Source organism: Hipposideros armiger, unplaced genomic scaffold (genome assembly GCF_001890085.2).
Source record: "Hipposideros armiger isolate ML-2016 unplaced genomic scaffold, ASM189008v1 scaffold_119, whole genome shotgun sequence".
NCBI classification, from domain to species: Eukaryota; Metazoa; Chordata; class Mammalia; order Chiroptera; family Hipposideridae; genus Hipposideros; species Hipposideros armiger.
In genome coordinates, this window is record NW_017731469.1 from 1,124,121 (window position 1) to 1,138,591 (window position 14,471).

A 14,471-nucleotide genomic window follows, 5' to 3' on the forward strand; every position below is an offset into this window, starting at 1 on the left:
ACCTAATGCACCACAGTACTAGGGACTGTCTACTGGAACCAGTGGTAAAGTGCAGCCACGATTCATAAGCCTACAGCAAAGCATCCTTGGTACTTCACCATTTCAAAAATAGCTCTCTCTACATTTCTATACATGTTAATGGCATAGGATCTATGTCTTCTAAGGCAGCTTGGAGTCTATTTCTCAAGTGTATGAATGGTATGGGGGGAGATGTAGGGAGGTGGGGAAGATGCCAAGATAATTTGGGATTAAAATGGCATTTATCAAATGCCTGAGTGGGCATTTGAAAGCCCCTCAGGTGGTTCTGGGCTCTTGTCATCTTTTCTCTGCCCAGTGATTCTGACTTACCTCAGTCCTTCCTCCAAGCTTCCTATGGAACATATTAGGTTTCCTAAGCCAAGATGAGAGCCAACAAACCTAGGGGATTGGTTAGCATACGCACTTGATGTTCCCTTTGTCAGAAATGCACCTTCTTCTTTTCTTCATCAAAGTTCCATTCACCCTCCAAAATCCAATTGAAATGTCACCTCATCCATTCATGTATGCATGCTTAGTATGTGCCAGCCATTGGGCACTTCTCTTGGAGATGTATTTACCGTATTTGATTGGTCATTCTGTGGCTTCCTCCTCTATGCTTCCACTGCAATCTTATCATACCTTCGTATAAGTACTGATCACCTCGGGGAGTTCTTTACAAGATTCTCTCTTTGATGAAGACCATGGGCTTCCAGAACTAAGGAACTTTATCTTACTCATTTTTTGTATCCCTGGGTATAATATAACAGTGCTTTGCAATAGTATATGCTTACTAAATCTCTAGCCATTATTCTGTTCTACCTTCTCTCTTTCATTTACATTTGCTATTTTCTACTTACTCATCTGACTTGATTCTTAGCCCTTCTGTCCCTATGACTCTTTATTAAAGCTGCTCTCACCATTTTTGCCAACAACATCCTTCTTATTGAATTCAATGGATGGATAAGACACACTCTTTCCATTGGGCTTGCTAAATTGGTAAGTTGTAAGCCTGGGGCTGCTAGTAGCTATTTTTGCCACCTTATAGGGAGAACCTGCCTGAAGAATGAGGTCAATACAAAGGAAGGCCGAAAGTCCTGGTGACATCACTTGAGCCCCAAAGTTCTGCCATGTTATAAGCCAGCTTCATCGGGGACTTTAAAGTTAAATGAGCCAATAAACCCTATGCCCTGTTTTTTGAAATGTTAATCCAGTTTAGTCCAGCTACCTGTCACTTGTAGCAGAAAGTCCTAGTATTGCTAATGCTCTCTATATTTCCAGTGCAGGTATTTTTCCAAGCTTCAGATGCATATCTCCAACTGCTTACAGGTTTTCTCCTCTTGAATTTCTCACAGATACCTGAAACTCAATCTGTGTAAAACCACACATCTTCCTCCTCTGATCATTATCTCAGTGAATAATAAAGCACCTTGCCAGAAACCTGGGTGGCTTCCTTGACTTCTCTTTTTCTCCCTTCAATCAAATCACCAAGTCCTAATTTTTTTCTGCCTACTAACTAAATCTGTCTATTTTTCTCCCGATTTTATCCACTCTTATTACATTTTTAAAAATTACAGTAACACATATTTATTGTAACAAGTCCAACAATACAAAACTATTCAATATATAAAGAGCCACTTAACAGTCATCCTTTTTCCATCCAGCCCCCTTCCACCTGAGGAAATCAGGAATTCAGTTTGGTGCCTCTGCTTCCCACATCTGTTTCTATGTTCATATCTATATAGCTATATCTATACTTATAAATATTTTTAGGGTTTTAATACCTTTCTCTTTTGATGAAATGGGATTATATTGTATACAGAACTTTGAAACTTGCTTTTTATTACCTAGCAAAGGAACATGGCTATTCTTTCAGGTCCATATATAAACCTCAAACTTATTCCTTTTAATAACTGCATAATATTCAATAGTATGGCTATGTCATAATTTAGTCAACCATTTCCTCATTTATAGATATTAGGGTTATCCATTTTTTGCCACTAAAACAGTGCTATAATAAACATTCTTGTATATATGTGACCTATGACCTGGTATTCCTATTTCTGTAGGATAGATTTCCAAAACTCTGATGCTGGATCAAAGGTATCCTAATGTTTAATTTGACTAGAGAGTTGGATTAATGTCCAGAATGGGTGTAATAATTTGTATTCTCAAATGTGATACACCACATTAACAAAATGAAGTATAAAAATCATATGATCATCTCAATAGATGCAGTAGAAGCATTTGACAAAATTCAGCACCGATTTCAGATAAAAACTCTCAACAAAGAAGGCAGAGAGGGAATGCACCTCAACATTATAAAGGTCACATATGACAAGCCCACAGCTAACATCGTACTTTTGCTCTAAGATCAGGAACAAGGCAAGCATCTCCACCCTCACCACTTCTAAACAACATAGCACTTGCAGTCCTATAGCCAGAGCCATTAGGCAAGAAAAAGAAATAAAAGGCATCCAAATTAGAAAGAAAAAAGTAAAATTATCTGTTTGCAAGTGATATGATCCTATATATAGAAAACCCCAGACTCTACAAAAAAAAACACACAAAACTGTTAGAAATAATAAATGAATTCAGTAAAGTTGCAGGATAAAACATCAACACGTAAAAATCAGTTGCATTTGTATACACTAACAACAAACTACCTCCCCCCCAAAAAAGAAGACTATATCCCCATTTATAATATCATAAAAAAGAATACAATACTTAGGAATAAGTTTAACCAAGGAAATAAACAATCTGTACCCTGAAAATTGCAAAAACACTGATGAAAGAAATTGAACCCCCCCTCCCCAAATGGGAAGAGATCCTGTGTACTTGGATTGGAAGAATTGATATTATTAAAATGTCCATATTACCCAAAGCCATCTATAGATTCAATGCAATCTCTATCAAAATTCCAATGACATTTCCCACAGAAACAGAATAAACAATCCTAAACCCTTATGGAACCACAAAAGACCCCAAATAACCCAAGCAATCATAAGCAAAAAGAACAAAGCTGGAGGCATTACATTTCCTGATCTAAAGATATATTACAAAGGTACTGTAATCAAAACAGTATGGTACTTGCATAAAAGTAGGTATATAGACAGACCAATGGAAGAGAATGAAGAGCCCAGAAATAAATCCATGCATTTATGGGCCACTGATCTTCAATAAGGGTGCCAAGAATACACAATGGGGAACAGAAAATCTCTTCAATAAAGGGGGTGTGAAAACTGGATATCTACATGCAGAAGAACGAAACTGGGCCCTTATCTCGCAGCATATAAAAATAAACTCAAAACGAATTAAAGACTTAAACATAGACCTGAAAATGTAAAACTACTACAAAAAAATTAGGGAGAAAGCCTGTTAACATTGGTCTGAGCAATGCTTTTTTGGCTATGACCTCAAAAGCACAGGCAACAAAAGCAAAATAGACAAGTCGGATTTCATCAAACTAAAAAGTTTCTGCACAGCAAAGGAAACAATCAATAGAGTGAACAGACAATGCACAGAATAGGGGAAGATATCTACAAACCATATATCTGATGAGGAGTTAAGATCCAAAATATGTAAGAAATTTAAACAACTCAATAAATAGCAAAATGAATGAATGAACTAATTCATAAACAACCTGATTTTTTAAAATTGGCAAAGGACCTGATTAGACAGTTTTCCAAAGAAGACATATGAGTAGCCCACAGATATATGAAAAGTACTTAACTTCATTAGCTATTAGGGAAATGCAAATCAAAACCACAATGAGATACAACTTCACACCTGTTAGAAGGGCCATCATCGAGAAAAGAGATAGCAAGTGTTGACAAGGATGTGGACAGAAGGGAACCCTTTTACACTGTGGGTAGGAAAGTAAATTGGTATAGCCACTATGGAAAACAGAATGGAGGTTCCTCAAAAATTAAAAATGGAAATACCATATGATCCAGCTATCACACTTCTGGGTGTATACCTAAAGGAAATGAAATTAGTATCTTAAAGAGATATCTGCACTATCATGTTCATTGAAATATTATTCACAATAGCCCAGATACAGAAACAACCTAAGCATCCATCAACATATGAATGGAAAAATAAATGTGAGAAACACACACACACAACAGAATATTATTCAGCCTTTAAAAAGGAGGAAATCTGCCATTTACAACATGGATAAACCAGGTAGACATTACTTTCTAAGTGAAAAAGCCAGACACAAAAAGACAAATATGGCATAATATCACTTTTATGTGGAACCTAAGAAAGTCAAAGTCACAGAAGCAGAGAGTAGAATGGTGGTTGGCAGAAGCTGGGAGGTGGGGGAAATGGGGAGGTGTTTGCCAAGGATACAAAGTTTCAATTATGCAAGATGAATAAGTGCTGGAGATCTAGTGTACAGCATGGTGACTATAGTTAATTATTAATATACTGTGTACTATACTTCAAACTTGCTAAGAGAGTAGACCTTATGTGTACTCACCACAAAAATAAGGTAACTATTGAGGTGACAGAAATAAATGTTCATTAGTTTGACTGCAGTAATCATTTCACAATCTATATGTATATTGAAATATCACATTGTATACCTTAAATATGTACAATTTTTAAATGTCAAATATACCTCAAGAAAGCTGGAAAAAATAAACTTATATTCTTTCCACAAACATAGGTTTTCGCACCTACTCATTAGCACAGGATGTTATTACAATATAAAATTATCGCTAATATATTTGGGTGATGGGTAGAAAATGACATATGCATGTAGTACTTATTTTTAAAATTAAATTGTTTATTTTAAATTAGTAACACACACACAGATGTTTAAAAAATTCAAAAGATACAGAAGCATGGAAATTAAGTTAACTCTCTCCCCACCCCAACCTCAAACACTCAGTTTTCATCCCCAGAGTAACCATAGTTACCAGTTACAGATATATTATAATTTATTTAATCATTTCCTAAATAACGAACATTTAGGGTCTTTCCAATATTCTACTATTACAAATGGTACAGCAAAGAATATTGTTGTTGGCAAATGATTTCCCACATGTGAGTATATCTGGAACTAAAAGTGGAATTTCCGGTTCAGAGTATGTGCATTTAGCACTTGAAGATATTTCCCATGTAATCTATTCTTGACATTGATCCTATGCTTCTCCATTGCCTTTAGAATCATTTCAATGCTCCATAAACTGGAATCTGAGGCCCTGATGGTCTGGGCCCTGTTGGCCAGCTCATTTATTATCACCTTACCTTTAGAAATGTCCACTAACCATACAAACTTCTTTTGGCTCCTGAAATGAACCAAGCTCCCCTTTACTGTAAGCCTTCCAACATGTGCGTTCTATCTGCCTGGTCTACCCTTCCCTCGCACCTTCACTTGGCTAACTCTTTAGTATTGGTCAGGTTGCACATCAGATGTTACCCCCATTGGGAGAACTCTGAACTCCCAGGTCTAGATCAGGTGCTGATATATTCTGCAGTACCCTGTTTTTACCCTGTTATCCCACTTACTATAGTGTGTTGAACCAGTTGTGAGATTGATGAGGGTAGGGACCTACTCATATCATGTTCAGCACTGTGTCCCTAGTGTTCTGAAGAGTGATCAATAAACATTTATTCAGCAACTAGTTGGTACTTAATAATCATTTATTGAATGGATGAATGAAAAACAAGGAAGCTATAGTAGTTTCTCACTTGTGAGATGGGAAAGGCCCTGCAGGTCTAGGAGTAGAATCTAGAACAAGGCAGGGTTGCATAAGTAATACACTACAGAGCCAACAGCAGCTACCTGCCTACACATCCATCTGCTGGTGATATTTTGTGGAGCCACCCAAAAGGGAACTGGCAGTTCACCACTTAGCCAACAGGTTAACCTCAGCCTTCACTTCTTGAAGCCATATACATGCGCTTAATCCTTACTGGGCCTCTTCATGGATGTTAATGAAAAGGCTCACCTGACCATCTACACTGAAACCCTGAGTGTTTAATCATCCAGACACCATGTGATTAGCTAAAACTATCCAAGCTATTATTATATTATAGAAATCAGGAATAGTTAGGGGCAAATTATAACAGAATTGGAAGAAAACAATCAGACCATCTATTCTAGGAGTTGAACATCTTTTTCTTACCCTTATACATCTGAGGGATATGCTATAATCTCATCAGTAATAGTACTACCTCCATATACATTTTTTCATGGTGTGCAGAGTAGTCAGAATTTCCAGGGGTGTGTATACCTTGAAAAAAACTCCTGAGGTGACTTTTAATCTCTTACACCTGGGTTGAGAATCACCAATTCTGGTCTAACCTTTAGAAAAAAGAAAAACGACTAAGATCAGAGAAGTAAAGACTTGCCCAGGGTCGTACTGCTAGTATAACAATTGTGACTAGAATGCAGTCCCCTGGCTTAGAGTTCGTCACCTTTCCTAATATTGAAAAACAAATAACTGGAAGGAATTTCAGAGAGAGCGAGACACACCAGAAGTACCTTTAGAGAACCTCAGGTCAGCTGGGCCTGTGACCCCTTTTAGGCAAGTAAGATATTCCTCAAATATATATTTTTCTTTCTTTTTTTTAAATTAAAGTTTATTGGGGTGACAATGGTTAGTAAAGTTACATAGGTTTCAGGTGTACAATTCTGTAACACATCATCTATATATTATCACATTGTGTGTTTGCCACCCAGAGTCAGTTCTCTTTCCATCACCATATATTTGACCCTCTTTACCCTCATCTACCACCCCCCTCCCCTCTCACCGTCTGGTTCCACTAAGCTATTGTCTGTGTCTATTAGGTTTTGTTTCTTCATTTGTTTGTATTGTTCCTTTGTTGTTTTCAGTTTTATATCCCACATATCAGTGAAATCATATGGTTTATTTGATATAAAGCTACTTTACATAGTCTTTTGCTGCGGGCACTTAGGCTGTGGGCTTCCATGACCAGCAGACAACCTTGAGGACTCTACATCTGAAATCACAATCCTCTTCAAGTCTACACACCTGGTAAACCCTGAAAACTTTATTTTTTGTCTCGTGGACAAGCCCCTGAGACTCTATGAGATCTCACAAGGATTTTAGTGTGTTTCATTTCATAATAGCACAGTGATGGCTCACTGAAAAGCAGTAAATGCCAGAGCAATACTAGAATGAGGGCACTTCTTAATTCTAGCATTTGTATTGGCAGAAAGCCTGTTTCTTTGAGCTATAACCTTTCACATCCATCTGTATCAATTTAATGGTAGCTGTGCCCCATTCTATTACTATTGTTAAGAAACAACAGACAAAGGATATATTTCAATCTTCGTTTTTTCCTTTACTCTTTTATAATAGCAAAAAGAATACCAAGTTTGTTTTTTATCAGTCTAAAAGTAACGATGACTACAAAGAAGAGATGCTGACCAAAAGGGACATGCATCCACAGCCAGCCAGCCAAACTACACAGCTGTAATCATTTGTTGTGATGAGGGAGGCCATGATTTGAGGTTTAGAGTCTTCTTTCTATGGGCTTGGATAGCATCAGTGAGCTTAGAAAAGGACAATATGGCTGAGAGTATCCTAGCAGAAACAATAATGGTTATCTGTACATTAATAAATATGGGTGCCTAAAATGCCTGAGAGAACATGCTATTATGTTCATTTTCCAGAAAGAACACAGTAATAGCAGTTAATAATTCCTGAAGCACTTTTGCATACATTAACACTTTCGGTAAGTACAACGACTACGTGAGGTGAGCAGGGCTAATTATCCTCATTACAGCCAAGGAAACTGAGGCTCAAAGGGATTCATTCCTCCAAGGTGGCAATGATTTCAGGATTGGGATCCAGAAATAGCAACTCATTCTAGTACCTTTTGTATTATGCCATACTGCACTTTTATTTTTATTGTTCTTACTAGGACAGAAACATGGGGGGCGGGGGAGGGGTGAGACTAATATTTTGATTGATTCCTGAAAATGCTTTTACAGGAAGAGGACAAATGGCTTTACAATAATATCTTTAAAATGAGGAAACCAACTCCATGGGAATTTTGGATTCATGTAATCTGATTCTAAGACCTCATGACCCTCTGAATATATTCGATATTTCACTCTGACGAGAAAATAAAGCTCTTCAGATTTCTGGAGTATCCTGAAAGAGGTGACCAAGAAGCCACATAGAGCTATGATCACTTTGGAAACAACACAAGGATGGGTCCCAGCAGGAAATCCTGGCACGGATTTCTGGAACGGTTGTAGCTCACAACACCTACCATGAAGGGATCATGCTTTCCCTGCAGAACAACCACAACTATGTAATTAGCATATAATTAGCAAAACTGAACTTAAAACCTGGATCACATACTTTTGGCCAACTCAGAGAAGGAACAGTGAATTTAAGGCAAAGCTGTAGTCAAGAAAAAGACTTGGCTTATTTTCTAAGAGTTGAAGTTATAAAGTGCCAGGATTTATTGCATATTGGAGGGTAACTCACCCTGTTTGGGACTCCTGTCTCCCAAAGGTGCTGGGACTCAGCACCTACATTTATAGAGTAATCCAAGTGCAGCAATGGAGATGAAGCAACCATTTCTTGACTAGTGGGTCAGCAACATTGCATGTGCCCTGGATATAGTCACTGACTTTTTTTAAAGGAAGACAGACCACGCCTATGTTAGACCTCTAATCAACTAGTGTAGTGGTCTAGGGCAAACAGGAACACAGGCTTCCATAGCCTGACTTATTCTGGGCGAACCTACACAGCTCCTAAGAATCATTACATCCCTTGCTTTTCCTCAGTGTGAATTAACTGTTTTTATGGAAACAAAATTTTTTTCTCCCACAGGGATTAGTGAAGATCATCAAACTTAATATCTATCGTTCACAGATGGAAAATCTAGACTCCTCCCCCGATTTGTTTGTTCAGTGATTCATTTAACAAATGTTTGAGGGCCTTCTACGTACTGGTAAACTGCAGGACCTAACTAGCTACTGCCTATAAATGTAGCTGCTCCCTCATTAAACTGTAAGCTTCTCTGAAGGTCTTATGCATTGTTATGCTTCTTTGGTACTGCCTAGAAGGCTTGCTAAATAACAAGTAAAGTTTTGGGAACTGAAACGAAATTAAAAGATAGTAACATATCAAAAAAATGTTCAAGGCACTAGAACTGATTTCCCTGCTCTTTTTAAACTTATCTCTATTTTTGACTTTAGAAAAATGTTTTCTTCCTGAAATCTCTGTCATGTTCTTAAATGTTCCAGGTAAATCACTTTTTCTTTGACGCTTGTGAAGCAAATCTGATCTGGATAGCTACATTTTTGCTCTAATATATCAAGTCATTTGTGGATTTAGAATCAACACCTGATTGCTTGTGTGTTTTTATTTTTGGCCTTAAATTACCCCACTCTGATTTACCTATCCTATCCTACCTCTTAACTGTTCAGAGGATTTATAGATTGACTCAATTCTTCAATGAGAAGTTCTTTATTTTCATAAAACAGAGTCAGCTCATTGTCTTGAGACATAGTGAAGACTTATATATCCGGCTGCCTCTCTAACATATATACTTGGTTGTCTAATAAGCACTTCAAAGTTAGCATGCCTAACTGAGCTCTTGATTCCTTCTCTACATCCCCTTACCCTGCTCCTCCCCTGTTTTTCCCCATCTCAGAAATGCCAATTCTACAGCCTTGAGGTACTGGTCTAGTTCTTTATGCCCAAAACTGGGGTCCATCCTTGACTCTTGTCTGTCTCTCATACCCCTTATCTAATCAAACCCCAAATCCTGTCAGCGATTCCTTCAAACTCTATCCAGAATCTGACCACTTACCACCCACACCATCTCCATGATGGTCTAAACCACTATCATCTGTCGCCTGGATTAGTTATGCTTCCCTAACAGGTCTTCCTTTTTCTGTCCTCCCTGCAGCTATTTTCATTACAGCAGCCAGAGGGATTCTGTTAAAACATCAACCAGATTCTGTCATTCCTCTGCTCAAAATCTTCTAGTGGTTCCCCATGTCAGGCAGAGTAAAAGTCAGAGTCCTCACCTCGGTCTACAAGGTTCTAGATTGGGCTTTGCTCCCCGATCTCATCTCCTTTCGTCTCCCTCTTGCTCACTCTGCTCCTAGCCACACTGATCTTTCTGGCACATGCCAAGCCCATTCTTCTGCTTCAGAACATTTGTATTTACTGGTTCTTCTCTCCTCCTCCCTCCCACCACAAAATACCTGCATGGCTCACACCTTCATTTCATTCAGATCTCTTCTCAAATGTTCCATTATTAGAGGGACATTTCCTGATCGTGCTAGAGCACACCCCATGACTTTCTCTTCCTCTTGCCTTATTATTATTTTTCTCCACAACACTTACACCAGTTTTGTTTACTCTCTGTCTCTTTACATGGTAACTTAAACTCTGTGAGGACAACATGAAATATTTATTGAGGGTCTACTATGTGCCAGGTCCTTTCCTAGGCAATGGGGATGCAAAAGTAAACAAAACAGACAGATACAAATATCCTCATGGCATTTCCATTCTAGTATTATGTAAGCTGCTATATTTTCTAGGTTAATATTTGATAAATGTGTTGAATACATATAGCATCCACTCAGCAGAGTAAAAGGAATGGTTCACAAGTAAAGGAGATTTGGATTGGCTTGCCATGCTTTCACTCATTGGAGCACCCACCACATCTAAAGAAATGGTTCTATAGCCCCCCAGGTAACAGGCTGGAAATCTAATCAAATCCCAGGACCCACAGACACTCTATAGTCTTAACTCTGAGGGACTCTTGGATTCCTCCCAGCTATACTGGTTAAAGAAAAATATCCGTGATTGCATGAGAAAGTTGGCACTGGCACAAAGTAACTAGAGTCTAATGACTGACTAGAGTATGAGGTCAGGAGGAAATTGGATAAGAAGTACTAAAAGCTAGGAAGAGAGGCTTTGGCCTTCACCAGAGAGAAAAACCAGTTTGTATCACAACAGAATAAACACTGTAAGGAAGATCAGTAGCAAAAACGCTGGTAGCCAGATCCAGACAAAGTGGTTTAGGAAAGTGGAGGAAGCTGCCTACTTCAAGACAATACTTGGGAGGCCAAACGAAGAGGTCAACTTTAGAAGTTCTTAGACTTCCCACTTGGAGAGGAAGGGAAGACCGTGCCCACCACATAAGTTGATATTGCTCTTACCATCTCTTTCCTCTCCTCCTTAGTAACCAGGGAATGTAAAAGATTTCATGGTACTGGGAGTAGCCTCAGGGGAGACTCAAAGGTGGAAAGACCTACACGCATTGAAGGGTGAGGTGACTGTGAGAGGAAAGAGACCATGACTCTTAGTTCTGATGCTCCACTAGCCTTCTGAGACTTCTGGGAAACGGGTAGCAAGCAGTACGCAAATAACAGGTGCCTTTTACTCCATGGGCCACATTTCTTAGACTTAAACTTGGTCATCAATTGTATGCAAAATGTCTGCTCTAGAAAATGGCCCCACTGGTCCAGTACTCCATGCAAGGGCTCAATGCTGCTGCCACCTCCATTGACTAGAACACCCCACTTATCTTATTTCTCTGAGTCTCTCTTTATTTTTTTATTATTACAGGGTTCTTGTTCTGGGCTCTTCTTCTAACTTCATCCAGCTCTATTTCTTCTTGCCCCTACTGACAAAATTCTGGCCCCATTTCTTTAATAGCTCATACCTCCCGGTACTGCCTCCATCATTGGCCTATATTCACATTGACAAATGCCAGTTTAAAATTTTCATTTTCATCTTTATAGAGTCATATTGCTTTATAACCCCAGACATATATCTTTGGCAGAGGTAGCCAGCACATGCTGTCTCTGAATCCAGATGGCTTTGCAGCAGCCCAGAGCTATGCATTCTACAAATGCCTGTGCCAAAGAGGCAGCATTCTGTCACTGACAAAATAATATTGAAACAGAGCAATTCAAAGAACCTGCCCAGGAGCTAGCTCAACATTTTGTTATGCCCCACAAAATACACTGCTAATTAACTCAAATCTATTTTACCCTCAGTAGGGATGGTTTTCAAGGCACATGATAACCTAGCTGAAGGGGCAATCAACATCATCAACTTACATTATAAACACAAACAATTTGCTACTGACTAGTCTAGATTCTGGGGTTATACAAAGAGAAAGAAATTCCTGCTGTCAAGGAACTTACAAACCAATTCTAGAAGCTCTAGTTCATATTTGCAGATGGTAGCTGAAACCAACATTGACATGCTTATCATTGGAATTAACATATGATGTAAGTGCCACCATGGCACAACACTACATCAATTCCAAGGACAGCACAGAATCCTCCTGGTAGCGTTAGTATGTCCCCAGGAGAGATTAGGTCCTTATGGAAGGTGGTCTTGAGAGCTACAAATGCTACCATGTCTCTCAGACATACTGTGAAAGGACCAAAGGTATCTGGGGTTGCAGGAGGGAGGATCCTGTGTAGCGAATTCTATGTCAAAGGACTGATTGGTAGGCTAGGCTGGAAAAACCTTCGTCTGTGACCTTGGGCCTGTGGACAATATATGAGATGGTGAAGCACACTTGAGAAGGCAGTTCTCAGGATGGTGCTGTCACTGAGATACGATAAAGGACCACCCAAGTAGACTTACCGTCTGCTCCTTCACTGCTTTTGCTTCTTTTATTGCGACGAACACGCCTACTTTCTGCTTCAGAAAATGACTTTTCTTCAGGGAAGAAAAAATTCAGAAGGGCCATCTGTAAAAATAATCAGTAGATTACTCAAAGGTTGACCCCAGTCCACCATAGCCAACATAAAAAACTAGTTTTCTGTAGAGAGTCCACCTTCACCTTAAAGTGTCTAAAGCCTGAGCCCGTCTTCCCCTCCACTGTATAAATCTTTTTATTCTTGATACCATTAGGCATGGCATTTTGGCTATGTTCTGAATCTCCTCTCTTCTGCCCCAAATATCTAATGAGTAATGCTTCAAGTCCCAGTTCTCCAGATAGTTCTGGGATTCAGAGAGCCCAGGCATGGATTTCTAACCTTCCTCTCATAGTACTCATGTCTGCCCAGAATTAGACTTGAGTTTGCTACTCCCTCTTGGGCTTTATTATTATACATCCATGATTTTTCCACATTCCTATTTACACTAAACTTTTGGTTTGTTCCCAGAATGTTATGCATTCAATTATGATCGGAAGATAACCATTTATGTCAACGTTCCTCTGAGAGTTGAATGCATAATTATTTGCTCCCTTTCTTAGACGTCTATAGCACTTGGGTTTGCAAGACTCATTTTGGTACTTCATGTCTTTTGATGACCTCTCATAATATTTCATATTTGAATGGGCCTGGTTCCACCAATGATAATCACAACTTAAACATATACTTGCTAAACTGAATCATAATCTTTCAGCACGAGTGCCTCTTTGTGGTTAAAAAATGTGCTCGAGGTAAACAGTGGATGGAGTGGTAGCACAGACAGTGCTTCTAATCCCGACTTTGCCATTTACAGCTGTATAACCTTGGGCAAGTTACTTAAGCTTGAATTTCCTCATCTGTAAATAGGGATAACAAACAGTACTTTGCTCATAAAGTAGTTATAGGGTTAGCACAGTACCCAGCATGTAATATGCACTCAATAAATGTTAGCTATTGCTTTTATTAAAATTAATTTTCAAAATAGACTGGTTAGTTTGAGGGCTAAAAAAGACAAAATGAATCTGTATTTTCACCCTAGTGTTAGTTCAAGAAATAAACAATTCCAGAATCTTCATGTCTGCTGCATCTTTCATTAATTGACAAAAAAAATGGGTAGGACTCAAGAAAGCCTTAACATGCTACACAAACTTTCTTCAAAACCCTTCAATTTACTGTTTACATAGAACAATTATACACAAAAGCCTAATGTACAAGATTAGCATCTTACAGAATGTATCCATGTGTTAAATGTAAAGTTAATAAATGAATGTTTAGATAATCTCCAACCTTCCATAAGGCTAATTTAAAAACATTGAGGTTGAACCATATGAAACTGTAATTTTTGTATGCCAAAAATGGTTGACTATCAGCAATTTCTCATGGTTCAACCGAGCAGTATTTTTGAGTCATTTGACTGAATTATATAATGCATTTTTCCATAGAATCAACATAATAAAGTCTGGCTAGGTTTCCAGATAAAGCCCATAGAAAGTTACTTAACCCACAACATAAATAAGCTATTATACTACTACTAATATGAACCCAAACTGCTATACAATCCCAATCATTTGCCACTCCAAAAGAACAAGTTATTCTGGATAGAAGAGTTTTCTTGATGACTTTGAGTAGTGAAACTTATTTTGAATAGAAATTCTACAATATATTATTTAACCCAGGGCTTACTGAGTATGTAGAAGCCTATTTGGACCTTCAATAGGCCCAGTCCACTATGGTTTTGAGGTTTTTAAAACTTACAATTATATTACAGAACAATATGTGCTTC

The 14,471-nt window shown here is 38.4% G+C and overlaps 1 protein-coding gene across 6 annotated transcripts in view; it reads right to left on the reverse strand.

Annotated features, from left to right (window-relative positions):
* Nucleotides 1-14,471, reverse strand: part of EDA (ectodysplasin A) — a 294,205-nt gene that overhangs the window by 58,546 nt on the left and 221,188 nt on the right. For all 6 annotated transcript variants that reach the window (XM_019647996.1, XM_019647995.1, XM_019647997.1 and 3 more), the window contains exon 2: nucleotides 12,636-12,741. In XM_019647996.1, the coding sequence (XP_019503541.1) occupies nucleotides 12,636-12,741 (106 nt within the window). The remainder of the gene's footprint in view (nucleotides 1-12,635; nucleotides 12,742-14,471) is intronic.